The 18,583-nt window shown below is 34.7% G+C and overlaps 1 protein-coding gene across 1 annotated transcript in view; it reads left to right on the top strand.

Moving 5' to 3' along the window:
- Positions 1–18,583, top strand: part of LOC307102083 (solute carrier organic anion transporter family member 1B3-like) — a gene marked incomplete at its 3' end in the record, with an annotated part of 46,756 nt that continues 28,173 nt past the window's right edge. Inside the window, exons 1-7 of the mRNA XM_079775526.1 lie at positions 1–13; positions 3,173–3,321; positions 9,832–9,973; positions 12,882–13,014; positions 16,472–16,590; positions 17,128–17,274; positions 17,683–17,781. Of these exons, the coding sequence (XP_079631652.1) occupies positions 3,238–3,321; positions 9,832–9,973; positions 12,882–13,014; positions 16,472–16,590; positions 17,128–17,274; positions 17,683–17,781 (724 nt within the window). The 5' untranslated portion in view covers positions 1–13; positions 3,173–3,237. The remainder of the gene's footprint in view (positions 14–3,172; positions 3,322–9,831; positions 9,974–12,881; positions 13,015–16,471; positions 16,591–17,127; positions 17,275–17,682; positions 17,782–18,583) is intronic.

An 18,583-nucleotide genomic window follows, 5' to 3' on the forward strand; every position in this document is an offset into this window, starting at 1 on the left:
ATTCTGAGTTCAGGTAAGAGCCTTTGAGTTTCTCTAATTTCAAAATTTTTTACTATGAGAGAAAATTCCACAAATTTCAAGGACAACATATAGGGTGTCCCAAAAAATGTATACACACACTTCAAATTATAAAGGAAGTGTTTATTAAAATACATTTTATTTTCAAAATTGAGCTATCAGCTGTTAAAGTATGTATACATTTTGGGGAGGACATCCTATATTTTGATGGACATGATAAATATTACACACTTTATTCCTGTGACTGCTACACACTTATGTTCAAAACCCTTAAAACCTATTAAATATCCCATCTGGAAATAGATGAGCCTCTGGTTCTTATACTCTTAAGAATAAAATACCGAAAATCAGATATTCATAATTTAAATATAAAGTTTGAAACTCTGTTCCCATTACTTTCTAGAGGACTGGAATTTCAAGTGTGAAAATGGGACTCAGGTTACCTTCTCAAAATATGTTACAAGTTAATTATTCTGACTAACTCTATGCAATTATGAGACCTAACCCCTATTTCTTTGATTCAATCTTAACTGTATATAATGTAGGGTGGAGAGTGAGTTGACAAACATCAAGAAATGGAAGGTGTCCCAAAGTCACATGCCGACATCTTGTTTCCTCTTTTCTACTCAAGTTTAACTCAAGGTGAAGGAAAAAGAAAGGTTTTCCAGATAATTCTATCTCTTATTAAAAGGGGGAAAAATGTTCAGCACAGTCCCTGATATAAACTAAGGACTCAATAAATGTTAGGTCCTTCTCTGATTCAGGAAGGTGGATACCTAATAAGATGATTGTTATTGTCAAAGTAAGGTAGAGGATGGGGGAAGTCCCTCGTAAAAGGGCTGAGAAGTTAGTCAATGCGGTTTCCCATTTTTTTCTCCTTACTTTCACAGGTACAATGTAGAAGTTGGGCCACTTGCTTGCACGGATTTTCTATGATCCCTCAGATAGTAAAAGCTTTACAGAGATGAGCAGAGGCTGGTGAGAGTCTGCCCTCTGCTCCACCCCAATCAAATTAGGCAGAACTGGGCTGTTCCACTCAGGGAGGAAAGAGTTGCAATGCTATATCTGAATGTCTGTGCTCCTATCTTTTAAACATGCAATTTATTTATATATCATTGTTTGCAACTCTCAGGGGGAAAAAAATATATGTCCACAGAAAAGTACGTTTTTCAGGTTTAAGCCAAGCCCATATTGATTGGCCAAATTTCTAATTGCTCTGTAGTTACTTATTACAACTTAATCAGTCTAAGAAATGAGGGTAAAGTTGCCTGAATTTCCAACTTTTTTTCTGGATATTTTCCCCAATATCTAGGAGAGAAGTATGGACTGAAATGCAGGAAGAGTAATGACTGCTTTACAGGGTATATGCTCCAGGGAGCAACAGTATGGGAGAAGTTATTTCAATGGGGAGGAAGTGGGAACATATCTAAGAGAGGAAACTTGGGCCAGAATTACAATCAAGAGATGAGGAACCCTGAACCTTACAGGTTCAGAGGAAACATATAAAGGGCTGAGAGTTTTTGTTCTAGGGACAGTGGTTTCATGTGGCTGAAGATGCTTGTGGTGGGGTATTTGGAAAATAAGACTAAAAGTAAGGACTAGGTTTAGTTTGTGAAGTATCTCAAATAGAAAGCATAAATTTTATCTTGTATGGTACAAGGATCCTCTGAAAGATTTTGATGACACATATGACATTCATAGGGTATTAAAAAGGCCAAGAGACAGGATAATCATAATTTAATCAATTGCAAAAAGCAAGGCTGAAAGTGGTGAGATAATAGTTTACAAGAATATTGGTTCAGTAACCAAAAATCAACATAGAAACCTAAAGCTAAAGGGTGACTACCCATTTTTCAAATCATTCATAGAGATTTGCAATGATAGAATTAAGCAATGAAACTTTATTCTAATATTTATATCCTGAAAGAAGATACAGGAAGAGGTGTTGATGAAAAAAAAGACATGAAATTTATCAAAAGGCTGCTTATGACTTTGGGGCCACCCAACTATTGATTTTTATCCTCATTCCACTCCACTCAGTAATTGCACAGGAGCACATGGAAAAAGTGGAATAATAACAGATTAACATAGATGTACAGAGGTGTGAGTTTCTGCAGTCATGCCTGTGTTATTCACATATACAAAAGTGAAAATATTTTCACCCTGCCGGTGTGTCTCAGTGTGTGAGCATCCATCCACTTATGAACCAGGAGGTTACTGTCCCAGTCAGGGCACATGCTTGGGTTGTTGGTTTGATCCCCAGTAGGGGGCGTGCAGAAGGCAACTGATCAATGATTCTCATCATTGATGTTTCTATCTCTCTCTCCCTCTCCCTTCCTCTCTAAAATCAAATACATATATTTTTAAGTGGTAATATTTTCAGATAGTGATCATTTCTATATTTATACATTATTCAATAAATATACATTATATATTCATGATGTTTATATATTTATAATGTAGGGAATCAATAATCCTTGTTGAATAAATTAATAAAATATATAGGTGATCCTCATTATTTGTAGATTCTGGGTTTGCAAATTGGCTTACTTACTAAAATTTATTTGTAACCCCCAAATCAATACTGCACAGAGTAACAAAAAAATTGAGTTGTCCAACACATGTGTCCCCAGTTGAGGGGAAAAAAAAAACATATGGTTCTTCCTTCTTGTTTCAGCTCTCATACTGTAATCAGGTATCCTTTTCATAGTCTATTAGTGCCATATTTCTCCACTTTCTGTTGGTGATTCTGCTGTTAGATCAGCTCCCAAGCATAATGCTGAAGTGCTGTTTAGTGTTCCAAATGCAAGAAGGCTCTGATGTGCCTGATGTATGTATGTTACATAAGCTTCATGTGTTTTAAAATGTTTGTTCATCTAACCTAGTATGTAATTCTATATTATCTTATATGTTCGTTGTTTTAATTTATTTCCATAAATTTATCTTTCAACTAAATTATAATCTCCCTAAAGCTAGGACTCTGTGTTTTGTATATGTGTGCCAACATTTACCTAGCCCAGTGCCCAGACATAATAGGCCCTGAATGAATCAGTAGTTTATGGATTGATTGATTGATGGTGACCTTGTAGCTTTTCTGATTTCTGAATTGTATATTGTTAAAGTCAAATAAGTTACACTCTTTCTTCCTGAATAGGTCATTGTTTTGAACAAAACATCGGGGACAATTGAAAATAGTCACATAATACCTGGAGTTCAACGATGGACCCAAATCAAGATTTAAATAAGACAGCAGAGGCACAACCATCAAGGAAAGAAAAAAGTAAATGCTGCGATGGATTCAAGGTGGAATGAGTTTCATGTTTTCAAACTAAAATAAGTGAAAGGGAGATTTTTTTCTTTAAATAAAAGGCTACCAGTCTTTTAAAAAGAGCATTATACTTCAAATTAGTTTTCAACTGAAGCATACATTGAAATATTAAAAGAGTAATCCATATCTTGATTTAAATCAGTTTTAAATCTGAAAAATATATTTTTGGTAATATTTCTGATGGCTAAGAGTTTATTAATGTTAAATATTTAAAGATAATTTGTTATGTTTTCTTTGGTTCTTGATGGGCCAAAAGATATTTGTAAATGTGATTAAAATAAAATTGTTGGATAATGGATATGTAAAAATAGTCTTACAATTGACCTATAACCAGAGAAGATTACTCAGTCTTGTGAATTACTTTGTAGTCTTGACCTTTTAGAGGCTAGCATATTTTATTTTAATAACTTACATATTGTTTAATGGAAAAGAGATCTGCAATAACAATCAAAAGACCTGGCCTAGTTGCTGACTTAGGAAAGCTATTGAATGTGTCCATGTGCAAGTTAGTAAAAGTAATAATCTTGCTTTTGCCACAAAACTGTGAGACACTAAATAATATAGACCATATTAGGGGTTTTCATAGACATGAAAATGTACTCCTTGAAGGTACCAAGACTCGGAGACATTGAAGATTTGCCTCATGTCATCTAACTAGTAAATTGAAAACCCTTGAACCCAAGTCAAAGCCTTTAAACCCCATTAGGGAAGTTGTGAGGAAATAAAAAATCACAGCTGACTTTTTACTCCTAGTTTAATTTTCCTCAGTCAAATTTGTTGTCTTATCAAGCTGAGATGGAGGTGGGCAAAGGAAGGCTGGGGGAAATGGGGAAGAAAAGAGGTGTTGCTTGGGGTGATGGGCACACAATGCAGTGTGAAGATGTTTTGTTGAGTGTACACTTGAGACCTATATGGTTTTATAGACCAAGATCACCCCAATAAATGCAATTTTTTAAAAAGACCACAGAGATCATTCTCAATTCCAGTAATGTTATATAAGGTCTATTTTAACTTTGTCCAGGGAACATGACTTTTGTTTGTTTTTAGAGATTGCTGGTAAAGTCTGTTCTGATGAAATATTTGAATAATATTTAAGCAGAATGGCAGTCACAAGGAAAAAGTATTGGTTAATGCAATTGCATTACATTCTTCTGTCTGGGGGTAATATGCTATGCTAGATTATTTCTGTTTTTAAATATTGAGGGTTACAGTGATTTTATTTGCATATGCATAGCAAGGCAACAACAAACTGGCTGAAGCAAATAAACAGAGTGGTCCCTTGTAGTATTTGGAGAAAAGTTAGCAAGTTAGCTCTAGCCGGTTTGCACAGTGGATAGAGTGTCAGCCTGCTGACTGAAGGGTCCTAGGTTCAATTCCAGTCAAGGGCACATGCCTTGGATGAAGGCTTCCGGCCCTGTTCAGGGTGCATGTGGAAGGCAATCAATTGATGTGTCTCTCTCACATCAATGTTTCTCTCTCTCTGTGTCTCTCCCTTTCCCTTCCACTCTCTCGAAAAATCAACAGAAAGGTATCCTCAGGTGAGGATTTTTTATTTTTAAAGTTAGCAGTGTGTATAAAGTTAATTGCAGGCCAATAATGAAGATCAGAGAAGTAATAGTAACAATAATAGCTAAAATTTATGGAACACTTACTATATGCCAGGCACTATTCTAGTGTTTTACTTAAATTTATTTACTTCTATTTACTTCTTGGATTTCTACCATAATTTCTTACCCCAATTCTGTCAGCCAGATGCTATTATCTCCCTATTACAGATGAAATATATATACAATTTGCTTATTAAATTATTTAGTCACATAGAAGTGATCTGTACATTTTAATGCTATATATAATGTTACTATATGAAGATATCATAATTTATTTCTCTATGGGCATTTAGATTGTTTTCAGGGATTTTATATTATAAATAATGTACATATGAATATTCTCATGCATATCTCCTGGTATACCCATAGTTTTTCTTGCCATTACCTTTGACTGAAATTGCTAGAATATAGAATATGTAAATATTCAATTTTACAAGATAATGCTAAATTGCTATTTAAGTGGTCACAATAATTTACATGTTCATAAGGAATTTATAAGAGAAAATCAGGATACATGTTCTCTCCAGCACTTGGCATCATTAGACTTCTTGATATTTTTCCATGTAAATGATTATTTTCCTAATTTCTTTTCAGATAATTTTGTTGTTAGTGCATAGAAATTTGTATAGAAATGCAACTTTTTCAGTGTTGATTTTGTATTCTACATCTTTACTGAATTCATTTATTAGTTCTTATTTGTGGAGTCTTTAGAGTTTTCTACATATAGCAAACAGGGACAATTTTACTTCTTCACTTATGAACTGTCTACATTTTATTTATTTTTCTTGCCAGAGTTACTCTGGGTAGAACTTCCAGCATTAACCCTGTTGAATAGAAGAGGACAGAATTGGCATACCTGCCTTTTCAGTGTTTTACCATTGAGTATGATGTTAACTATGTGCTTTTCATATATGGTTTATATTATGTGAAGGTACTTTCTTCTGTTCTTAATTTGTTGAATGTTTTTATCACAAAAGGGTGTTGAATTCTGTCCATTGCTTTTCTGCATCTGTTAATATAATCACATGGTTTTGTCTTTCATTTTGTTAATGTGATACACTGATTGATTTTCATATGTTGAACCAAATGTGCATTCCAGGTATAAATTCCACTTGGTCAAAGTGTAGGATCTTCTTAATGTATTATTAGATTCTGTTTGCTAGTATTTTGTTGAAGATTTTTGCATCAATATTCATCTGGGATATTGATCTGTAGGTTTCTTTTTGATCTGTTGATGTCTTTGTCTGGTTTTGATGTGACATGATGGAATGAATTTGGAAGTGTTCCCTCCTCTTTGATTCTTTGGAAGAGTTTGAGAAGGATTAGCATTAATATTCCTTTACATGTTTGATAGAATCTCCAGTAAAGCCATCTAGTCATGGGCTTTCTTTGTTGGAAGTTTCCTTTTTATTACTGCTTCAATCTCCTCACTAGATTTAGATATATTTAGGCTTTTTGTTTCTTCACTAGAGGCACAATGCACGAAATTCATGCAAGGGGCTTGACCCTCGCAGCCTTGACGGCTTGCCTCGGCCCTTGCAGCCCCAGCTTCGTCCAGAATGACATCCGAAAGGTCATTCCGCTCTCTGGTCTAATTAGCATATTATGCTTTTATTATTATTATAGATGATTCAATCTTGGTAAGTTGTATATTTCTAGTAACTTATTCATTTCTTAAGATTAGCCAATTTGTTAGCATGTAATTGCTCATAGTAGTTTCATAATTTATTTTATTTCTGTGACATCATTTGTAATGTTTCCTCTTTCATTTGTAATGTTAGCTATTTGAATCTTCTCTCTTTTTCTTAATCTTGCTTAGGGTTTGTCAATTTTGTTGATCTCTTAAAAAATCTAAGTCTTAGTTTCATTAATTGCTTTATATTCCATTTTTTATTTACCTCTAATCTTTATTATTTCCTTCCTTTTGATAACTTTGGATTTAGTTTATTCTTCTTTTTGAGGTGTAAGGTTAAGTTGTTGATTTGAGATATTTACTTTTAATGTAATCATTTATCACTTTAAACTTTCCCCTTAGTCCTGCTTTTACTATATCCCAGATGGTTTAATATGTTGTATTTTCATTTGTTTTTCAAGTATTTCCTAAATTCCTTTGTGATTTATTCTTTGATCCACAGGTTGTTTAAGAGTATGTTGTTAATTTCCACATATTTGTGGATTTTCCCAACTTCCTCCTGCTATTTTTTTTAATATATTTTATTGATTTTTTACAGAGAGGAAGAGAGAGGGATAGAGAGTTACAAACATCGATCAGCTGCCTCTTGCACACCCCCTACTGGGGATGTGCCCGCAACCAAGGTACATGCCCTTGACCGGAATCGAACCTGGGACCCTTGAGTCCACAGGCCGACACTCTATCCACTGAGCCAAACCGGTTTTGGCTTCCTCCTGCTATTGATTTCTAGTTTTATTCCATTGTGATCAGAAAAGATACATTATATTATTTCAATCCTATTAAATTTTTAAGATGTTTTGTGGTCTAATATGTGGTCTCTCATAGAGAATGTTTCATTTGCACTTGAGAAAAATGTATATTCTGGTGCTTCTTGGTGGAGTGTTCTGTATATACCTAAGACCAATTAGGTCCAATGGCTTATGGTGTTGTTCAAGTCCAATGTTTCCTTATGATTTTTTGTCTGGTTGTTCATATTGAAAGTGAGGTATGAATCTCTTACTCTTATTGTGTTTTCATTTCTACCTTTAGCTCTGTCAATGTTTGCTTCATACATTTGGGTGTTCTGATGTTAGGTGTATGTATATTTATAATTGTTATAACTTCCTAATAAATTAACCCTTTATCATTATATAATGTTCTTCTTTTTCTCTTGTGATGATCTTTGTCTTAAAATATATTTTGTTTGATATAACTACTGCTACCCCTATTCTCTTTAGGTTCTTATTTACATGGAATATATTTTCCCACATGTTCAGGCAGCTCTAACAAAAATACAGTGGCTCAAGCAACAAACACTGATTTCTTATAGTTCTGGAGGCTGAGAAATATATGATCAATGTGTTGGCAATCGTCCACTTTTTTTTCTTTGTTGATTAAGATATTACATATGTGTTCTTATCCCCCCATTGCTCCCCAACCCCCACTCATGCCCTCACCCCCCTGTTGTCTGTGTCCGTTGGTTAGGCTTATATGCATGCATACAAATCCTTTGGTTGATCTCTCCCCCTTACCCCCTCCCTCCCCTACTTTCCCTCTGAGGTTTGACGGTCTGATCGATGTTTCTCTGTCTCTGGATCTGTTTTTGTTCATCAGTTTATGTTGTTCATTATATTCCACAAATGAGTGAGATCATGTGATATTTATCTTTCTCTGACTGGCTTATTTCACTTAGCATAATGCTCTCTAGTTCCATCCATGCTGTTGCAAATGGTAAGAATTCCTTCTTTTTACAGCAGCATAGTATTCCATTGTGTAGATGGTACATTTACACAATGGTCCACTCCTTGATTCATAGATAGGTGTCTTCTCATTGTGTCTTTATATGTTGGAAAAAAGGCATGAAAGCTCTCTACATCTTCTCTCTCTCTCTCTCTCTCTCTATCTATCTATCTATCTATCTCTCTCATTCTCACCTGAGGATATGTTTTTATTAATTTTAGAGAGAGAGGAAGGGAAAGAGAGAGAAACAGAGCATAAGATTAGAAAGGTAAAAAGGAGTATTCGTGGGGAAGGGATATCCAGTGGGAGAGGCCAAGTTATTTAGGGTGCTATAGGCCATTGGAAAGACTAGAAATTACTGTGACTGGGATGGGAGGAAAGGAAATGTTGGCATGATCTAATATTCAGTTAGGAAGACTTTTTCTAGATACTGTGTTGAGAAAAGACTGCAGATAAGAACAGATGCAGAAAGATCTATTAGGAGGCTAATGCAATAATCCATGCTAGTCAGGGTGGTAGCTACCACTGGTAGTGTAGGAGGTAATGAGAAGGGCTTGTCTAAGTCAGCGTGACCTGCTCTAACAGAATACTGTAGACTCAGTGGCTTAAACAACTTAAATTGACTTCTCACAGTTCTAGGGATTGGAACCCAACATGGCTGGGTTCTGGTGAGAACCCACTTTCTGATTTTCAGATGGTTATCTTTTTTTTGGGGGGGGGGGTCTTTGCATGGCAAGGAAAGAGAGAAGCAAACTCTAATAAGGACAATAATCTTATTATGAGGGTTCCACATGATAAAGAGATTATGGTTTCAACATATGAACTGAGTGGGGTATAGAAACATGTAAATCCATAACAAGATTAGATTTTCATACTAGAAGCAAAAGGAACTTATGAGTATGAATATGGACTGTAAGAAGGATGAATCAATAAATTTTGTTAACATGAAATTGAAAATAAAACATCTACAACCTCTGAGATTAAAAATAGCTTTTAGAACATTAAATGTACTGCTTTGTTTTCTTCATTTTAATTTGGATTTCTCCAATAGTAGTGGTGTTTAATAAATGAAAACTTTCCATTGTTTTCACCTGGCTTTCCTGGTAGTGCTATGTTTGAGAACATGTAGCCTTTATCCTCAAAGTTAGCCTATACTATTCATTTTGGGAATAATAGCTTATCATCATAGCCACCTCAGACAACTATCTAGTTTCTTATCAATTAGTTCCTGACATTAATTTAAAAATCTGATGTTGTAATCATGTTAGAAAATGATGCTTTATTAGTATAGTGATGCTAACATTATACTGAAAAAGGTCTAAGAAGTACCAGTCAGTACAGAGGAAAGCTATGTTTTTTATGATAAAATAATGTTTTTAAGTAAAGAGGAAAGGCTATTTTAATTAACATATAAACATGTAGTTCTGTGAGTAAGCATTTTTCCTTTCCCTTCTGCTTTTTCTTAGATGTTCTTGGCAGCCCTCTCATTCACCTTTATTTCTAGGGCACTAAGTGGAGCCATTATGAAAAGTTCCATCACCCAAATAGAAAGGAGATTTGACTTAACATCTTCTGTTGCTGGCTTAATTGATGGAAGCTTTGAAATTGGTAAGTTTTATTTCTCTTTTGATTATTACTTAGTAACCAGATTTGCATATATGCTCTTCACCACTGGTTCTCAATAATGGATAAATTTGCCTCCATTTGGCAACATCTGAAGACATTTTGTGTTGTCATAACTGAGGGGGGAGGGGTTGCTAATGGCATCTTGTAGTAAAAGTCAGGAATGTACTGAACATCCTACAGAGCACAGAGCAGCCCCAACATTGACATCCATCCCAGAATGTCAATAGTACAGAGGTTGAAAAACCCTGATTTATACAATCTCATTACTTACAAACAAATACTTTTCAGGCTTTACCTTCCCTCTCTCAAGATTCCCTAATGCAAAAAAAAAAAAAAAAAAGTTTTTTTCTAATTGGAGAGAGAATTATTATTTTGATTATTTGAGGAGGGAAGAACAGCTTTAGAAGAACCTCTGTTAAGTTTCTACTGTTTAACTGGGTGTAAAATTTGGGGTTAAAAGTCTTTTTTTAGTCCCTTGCTTTGTTGTTTTCATTTTGATTTAGATTTCTCTCATAGTAATGAGGGTTTTATATGATTATTGAACATTATTTTATCTTATTTTATAAATTAGAGCTCATTGCCTCTGCCCCTTTTTCCTTTTTTTCTCACTGTTTAATAACTTAAAAGGACTTTAAAATTATGTCTGTTGTATAGATTACAAATATTTTCTACAATTTGTTGTTTATCTTTTAACTTTAAAATGTCTATAATAATAAAAGCATAATATGCTAATTAGACCGGATGTCCTTCTGGACATCTTTCCAGACGACCTTCAGGATGAAGCCAGAGCTGCAAGGGCCGTGGTGGCTGCCTCAGTGGCGGGGACTGAGGCAGAGCCCCCACCACCCCCACCCCCCAACACACACACACTGGCCGCTGCGGCGGGCAAGGGCTGAGGTAGAGGCGGCCACCGTGGCGGCAGGTGGGGGCCGAGACAGCCACTGCGGTGGCGAGGGCCGAGCCTCTTGAACGAATTTCATGCAACGGGCCTCTAGTATTTAGATACTGAGTAAAAAATAATTGTATGAAGGAAGACACATCTATGTTTTTGTTATGAATTCTGACTTTTCATGATCCAAAGGATATTACACCCTAAATAAATATCCTTCACTCTTTTACCTCCCTGGTTTAGTGATACCATCTAGGATGTTAGTATTAGTCTGTTAATCTATTTAATTAAATAATCTAATTTATTATATGTCTCTTTAAATTCTAATTTACTGTATGTCTCTTTTTATTGCAAAACTGATTCTTAATATTTTTGTTAAACCTTGTAGCTGTTTGACAGCACTTATTTTGACTTGGATATGAGTTTTACTGGTTTCTTTGCTTACCACTGTTTCTTGACTCTTACGACTTCAAATCTCATGTTTATTTTTTTTCTGAAGATTATTTTCATGCAGTTATTTTTTCCAGAAATATTTGAAAACATGACGTTTTCTGACCCCTTGCTTGTTGTAAAATGTATTTATTTTACTATCATAGTCAAGTGATAATTTGTCTGAGTATATAAATAAAAGTTCAAAATCTATTTTTCCTCAGAACATTTAAAAACATTTATCTACTGTTTTATGTACCTAATGTTGTATGATAAATCATTACCAGTATCGTTGTCATGCACCGACAGGTACCTCCTCTTTATTCCTGAATTTCAGAAATTTTACCAGCATACACCCAGGATTATGGCTTTTACATTACTTATGGTGGAGAAATTTTCATCTGAAGGCTTGAGACTTCGTTTACTTCACTGAATTTGTTTTACAATTTTACATTTATTTCTTCCCCTCCATTTTCTTCTGAAGCATATATATGATGAATATTAAATTTTCTGGCTAGTTTTTCTTTACGTTTTTCTTTCTAAAATTCTACCTTTTTATTTTTATGTTCCAACAATATTATTTGATGCTGTCTCTCATCTTATCCTATCAGGCTTCAACAAGTGCATTTTAATGATATTTTACATTTATAATACTTTAGTATTCTCTTATTAATTTTAGCCTTTCAGTTCTTTTATGGATATCCACGTAACTCTAAAATACTAAATACACTTCTTTCAGTTTCTCCTCTTTTTAGTTTTTTTTATTTAACTATTTCCTCACAGGTTACTTTATCTGCCAGTTCATTTTGGTGGCTCTTATTTCCTGCTATTTTTTTTTTTTCATCAAATGTTCAGTAATTCTTGGTTGTTGTCTGTTTGTTATTATACTTGTAGCTCAGATGGATCAGAATTGGTTGTGACTCCCTCCACTTGGAATGCTCTTTTTCCCCTTTTTAATGTAAATAATTTATACTCAGTATTCAATCTCCTGACCCCTCCTCCAGGAAACTTTTCTGAAATGCTTAATTAATATAAGCTTCCCCTTTCTGTGGTCTAACAGCACATCTGTCTATTTGTATGTTTTCATCACTGGTATGTAAGCATCTTGAGGACAGACAGATATCATGGTTCATTTTTATGTATTTCTGGATCCCAACCATGGCAAGTATTTAATTGGATTTTAAAGAATGCTAGAGTGAACAAATAAATGCATGAATAAATACCTTTCCCTCAGGTCAGAAAGCTTTTCTCCATTTTCTCCATTCCAGTGCAATCCAGTTAACTCCAAATTCTGCAATAAAATATTGCTTCACTAATATTGCAAGTAAGTCAAGAGCTTTTTTTTGTATTGAAACCTATTCTACTTATAATTGATACCATAAAACTTTACAGTGAGTGGTTTATTATAAGTGTGTTTCATCTTCTCAATTCAATTGCATGGTCTTTGAGGGATGATACCATGTTCTATGCTCTATGTGTGTTCATTCTGGGGCCTTCCATTCTACTGAGCACAAAATTAGACTCGGTTTTTGCTATAGTGAACATATAAAAATAATGTTGTCCTCTTTCTAGGAAATTTGTTTGTGATTGTATTTGTGAGTTACTTTGGATCCAAACTACACAGACCAAAAATAATTGGAATTGGTTGCTTCATTATGGGCATTGGAAGTATTTTGACTGCTTTACCACATTTCTTCATGGGATAGTAAGTGTTAAACAGCTCTGTGTCATTAATTACCATTTACTTTTAAATTAATGGTAGAATTAATTATTTTTCTTTTAGATAAGCAGTCACCTTTTGAGAGCAATACCCAGTAAATATGTGTAGAAATGGAGTTTATTTTGTATGTAATAGTTAACTCATTGCATTAGATACCCTGGCTTTCACTGAATTTGAAATGTAAATAGCATTGAATAAAGTGTACAGTTTTATCAGAAATAAGTAAGATCTCTATGACTTTTTAGTGTAACATATATGTATGTTCACGCCTTCGCCTACAAGATTTTATATATTCAATAAATTTCACCACTCAACCTACTGCAATATGGGTTTCCCCGGTACCATAGCCATTGAGAGTGTTCTTCCTAAGATGACTGTGTAGTTAAGATTAGAGTCAGGCCTGGCCAGCGTGGCTCAGTGGTTGAGCATCAACCTATGAACCAGGAGATCACGGTTCAATTCTCAGTCAGGGCACATGCCTGGGTTGTGGGCTCAATCCTCAATAAGGGGCATGCAGAAGCAGCTGGCCAATGATTCTCTCTCATCATTGATGTTTCTATCTCTCTCTCCCTCTCTGAAATAAATAAATAAATAATAAAAACCTAGAGTCAGATACTAACGGCAGCAAACCTAAAACAGGGGTGGTTTAAATAAGATAGAGGTTTATTTTTCACACACAAAGTTAATGTAGCTGTCCCAGGGATGGTAACTCCATGCCTCTTTTTATCAGATTGCTCTGCAATGGTCCAAATTGTGGCCAGGCAACAGGACAGAGGAAGGGGAAGAACAAGAAGAAACAGAGTGTACACAGCCTGGGGGTTAGGGAATATTTTCGGAAGCACAGCACTTCCACTGACTTCACATTGGCCAAAACTTATTTACGTTTCACATCCAGATATGAAGACATTAGAAAAAATAGACTTTATTCCAAGTTGGCATGCTACTAGCTAAAAATCCCACCCATCCCAATGGAAAGAGAGAAGAATGGATATTGAGAGACAACGAGCAGTTTCTGCTAAAAACATTAATTACCTACTCATTGCCAAAGCCAACAATCATGCCTTTGGTTCCATATTAATTCCTCCACCACCCCCATATTTGACTTTCGTAAGCACCTTCTTCTTCCTGGTACTTCTCCTTCTGATTTTCACTGTATTATTTTCTCTTGATTTATTTCCTATCTTTGTGGTTTCTTCATCATGCTCACCCTTTTCTTCAGCTGCTGACACCAAACTATCAGTTATCCCCTAAATTCCCTCTTCAATCTCCTTCACTTTTCATTCTAGATGATTCATATGGATTGTACGCATTAAATGCAGCTATCACCTATGCGTGGTGACTTTTCCTTACACTCAAGATCTAAATAATCACCCACCTCATGAGCATCTCCAATTTAACATCCTACAAGCATTTCCCATCCATATATTAAAAACTGAATTCATCCCTGTACCAAAATCAGCTCGGATTTTTCACATTCACTCTTTCCATGATTCATATCTACCAACAAAGAAACTCAAACCAAAGTCAAGGGCTTCATTCATCCTAGACTTTTTCTTTATTTCAACACAAATGACCAGTGGTCATGAAATCTTGCTTATTCTGTCTATCTGGCAAAGTTGTACTATCCTTTCATCCCATTGTCCCAAACCTGCTTGAGGCTTCCCTCCTTTCTGGCCTGGACTTTTTGCTGCCAGTCTATCCTCCATTCTAACTCATATTCTATATTAGAGTATTCATTTTAAAATGCAAATTTAATTATTTTATCCCTGCTTAAAACTCCCAATTTCTACAGAAGTGTTTTTTAAACTTCAGATTCTGAACTACTAGTGGACCAAAAAATTGATTCGGTTAATTATTGAAACCAACAATAGGATAGGATCGAATTGAATAAAATAGAAGAACATACAATGTGAATAGAAACAAATATTGTTGATTGAAACTTTTGGTTGTTAGTGTGTAATGTGCGTGCATATGTACGTATTGTGATCGTGATACAAAATGCATTTCTTACTGTTGGTCACAGTCAAAAATATTGAATACTGCTTCCCTGTGGATTAATATCTATACTCATTTACATATACAGGTTGTTCATTGATTTAGTCCTTATCTATCTTCCTAACTTCATTTTACACTGCTCTCCATGATCCAGTATCACACCCCAGGCCTGCAGTTTCCCGAATAAGCCCTAATAAGTCATACCTCTGCACCTGGTGTTTCTTACTATCTTGAATACTTTATCTAGCTATGAAACTCCTATCTATCTTCAAGATTCATCTCACATGCCATCCTCACTGAGAAGTCTTCTCTAATCCAATCCCCTTGACCTCAAGTAAAGTGTATCATCCCTTTTTTCTTGTGACAGCTCAGGATCCAGTGTATTAAATTTATCATTTGTATCATATATGCTCATATTAGAGAGTGTCAAATTCCCTAAGTATAAAAACTATGATTTATCTCTAGGTTTTTTGTTTGTTTGTTTCTTTGTTTTTTGGAGCTGAGTATTAATACCTGGCATATAGTAGGCTGTCCTTGGAGCTCATGAGGTGCCTCACTGTTTTTGGATATCAGCATGTGTCCCCATTCTAGCTCTATCAACTGTTATTCTTAAGTTCTTCCACGTCAAATGAAAATCAATTAGAACTTTTTAAACTAAGATTGAAGAGTCAGGATTATGATAGTGTGTGTGTGTGTGTGTGTGTGTGTGTGTGTGTGTGTGTGTGTGTTCATGAAAGAAAATATAACAAATTATTGATAGAAAATGTAGGTGAGTTAGTATGTCTTACAGATTGATTTGGAAAAGAACTGTTCCAAAGTTTATTAAATGTTATAAAGTTTACCAGATAGTTTAAATTGTTACTATCTTTGAAGATGATTCAAATGGGATGGAAGATTCAGTAAGAAGGTTGTTGTTTTTTAAGAAAAAGGCATAAAACCAAGATATTTCACACCTTGACCAGTTTATAAACACTCCTGGGATGATAGTAACAGGATAATCCTTGCCTGAGGAGTAGTAAATGCTATTGCTTAGAGAACACCCCCATTTCACTTTCATTCATCACCTAAAATAGAAGTTGGGAAGTTGACAAAAAGAATTCATATTATTTGGAGAAGAGAGTGGTGCAAATAAAGAGGAAATTTTCTCTGTATTTCTGGGAAAAGTAAAAATATTCAGTAGCTAAACAAAAATTTAAATCTAGGCCCTGCCTTGGTAGCTCAATTCGTTGGAGCTTTCTCCTAATATGTCAATGTTTCAGTTTCAATCCCTAGTCAGGGCATATATAAGAGTCAATCAATAAATGCATAGATGCATAGGTGGCTGCAATAGTGAATTGATGTTTCTCTCTCTTTCTCTCTCTCTCTCTGTCTCTCTGTGTGTGTGTCTTCCTCTCTCTCTAAAATCAATAAACATTTTTAAAAGTTAAATCTAGTGATGTTATTACAGTTACAGGTATTCTAAAGAAGCCTATATTAATCCACAAGAGAACTCAACATCAAGCTTAGCAACCTGTTCAATTAATCAAAATGTGTTACTCAAAACATCACCCGAGAAAGAGGGAAAAGGTAAGAATTTAATTGACACTAGTGAATATTAGCATCACTAATAAATACTCTAAAATTTATCAACTTAATTATATCTGTAAAAATGATTAGCAAAATTGATTTAAAACAAATAGGAAAAAACACTTGCATTTTACAATAGTCTTAATATATAATATATAAAAAGCTTTTAGAAAAATAAAAAAGAGTAATATTTTGGTAGGAAATAGGAAAAAATATGTGCATTTAAAATAAAGAGGGAAGTGAATACATATATTAAAATGTAACTTTACTTTTTGTGAAACAAATGGGAAATTATTACACCAAGATTTTTTTACCTATTAAAACACAAATCATAATATATAATTACAAATTATAACACCCATTAAAGGTTTTTCTACCTAATATGAAGAGATTAAAAATAAAAATAAATGAGGTAGAGGAAAAGATACATTTATGTTTTCCTGGGAATGTATAACTCTTTAGAGGTTAATTTTCAATATAGTAAAGAACAAAAATATGAACACCTGATTAAAATAGAACACTCTCTTGCCTACATAGGTTGGGAAAAGGAATCTGACTCATATACATGGGTATATGTCCTAATGGGCAATTTGCTTCGTGGAATTGGGGAAAGCCCCATACAACCCTTGGGGATTTCTTACCTGGATGATTTTGCTAAAGAAGGAGAGACTTCTTTTTACATGGGTAATGTACAGAACAATATTCAATTTTATGATTACTTTCCCTGGGTCTGCCATTGAAATAATAGGGTTTCTTAATTTATTCTTTTTTCACTTTTTAGTAAATGTATTGGGGTGACAGTGCTTAACAAAATTATACAGGTTTCAGGTGCACAATTATATAATGCATCGTCTGTATGTTGTATTGTGTGCTCATCACCCCAAGTCAAGTCTCCTTCTATCACCATTTATCCCCTCAAACTCTCCTCCACCTCTCCTCACCCCCATCCCCTGGCAATCACCATCAACCATTCTTTTATTTATTAAAAGTTTTATTTGGAAAAATGTATTGTATAATATTACTTTTAAAAACATATTGAATAAGAACCATGTATTTCTGGCATCTGATAAAATAGTTTTGTAATATTTTCAGGTACTTTGCTTGCAATAGCAATGATTGGTCCAATCCTTGGCTTTACAGTGGGATCTCTGTTTTCTAAAATGTATGTGGATATCGGATATGTAGATCTGAGTAAGTATAATCAGAACAAGGTAACATGATAATGCTTTCCAAGTACAGGATATCATTCCCAAATAATTTAATTAATTCTTTCAATAGTTCTTTGCTGACAATCAAAAGTTACAGATAGGAAATAAATGTACTAATAACCAGAATAGCCCTAGCTGGTTTGGCTCAGTGGATAGAACGTTGGCCTGCAGACCAAAGGGTCCCGGGTTCGATTCCAGTCAAAGGCACATACCTCAGTTGCAGGCTCCTCCCCGGCCTAGGCCCTGGTTAGGGCTCATTCAGGAGGCAACCAATCAATGTGTTTCTCTCACATCCCTATTTCTCTCTGCCTTCTCCTCTCTCTTCCATTCTCTCTAAAAATCAATGGAAAAATATCCTTGGGTGAGGATAAACAAAAATAAAAATAAAATACCCATTCCTTAAAATAAAAATAACCAGAATAAAAATAAAATTCATCCCCTGTCTACACCTGGCTTTTACCACTAAGTATATAATAAAAATTGTTTTTAACAAACTTGCTTAAGATTAGTTCATCCAAAATAATTGCATTTGCAGATTTCTCAAATATGCCCTTTAATATCACTTCCCTGCATTTATCCTTGGAAAACCTTCTCTCAATTTTCTGTTTGCATAGTTCTTAAAATCTTTTCCAAAATGTGGCTCCTGTTCAGAGAAAACTTACTACACCCTCTTCAGAGAAACCATATGGCCCAAAGTTCAGTGCCCCTAGTAGTCACCAAGAGCATGCCTTGATTGTAGCCTTTATACAATTAGCCACAAACATTAGTGCACTTACCTGTCATCT

The sequence above is a fragment of the Cnephaeus nilssonii genome (genome assembly GCF_951640355.1).
Source record: "Cnephaeus nilssonii genome assembly, chromosome: 6".
NCBI classification, from domain to species: domain Eukaryota; kingdom Metazoa; phylum Chordata; class Mammalia; order Chiroptera; family Vespertilionidae; genus Cnephaeus; species Cnephaeus nilssonii.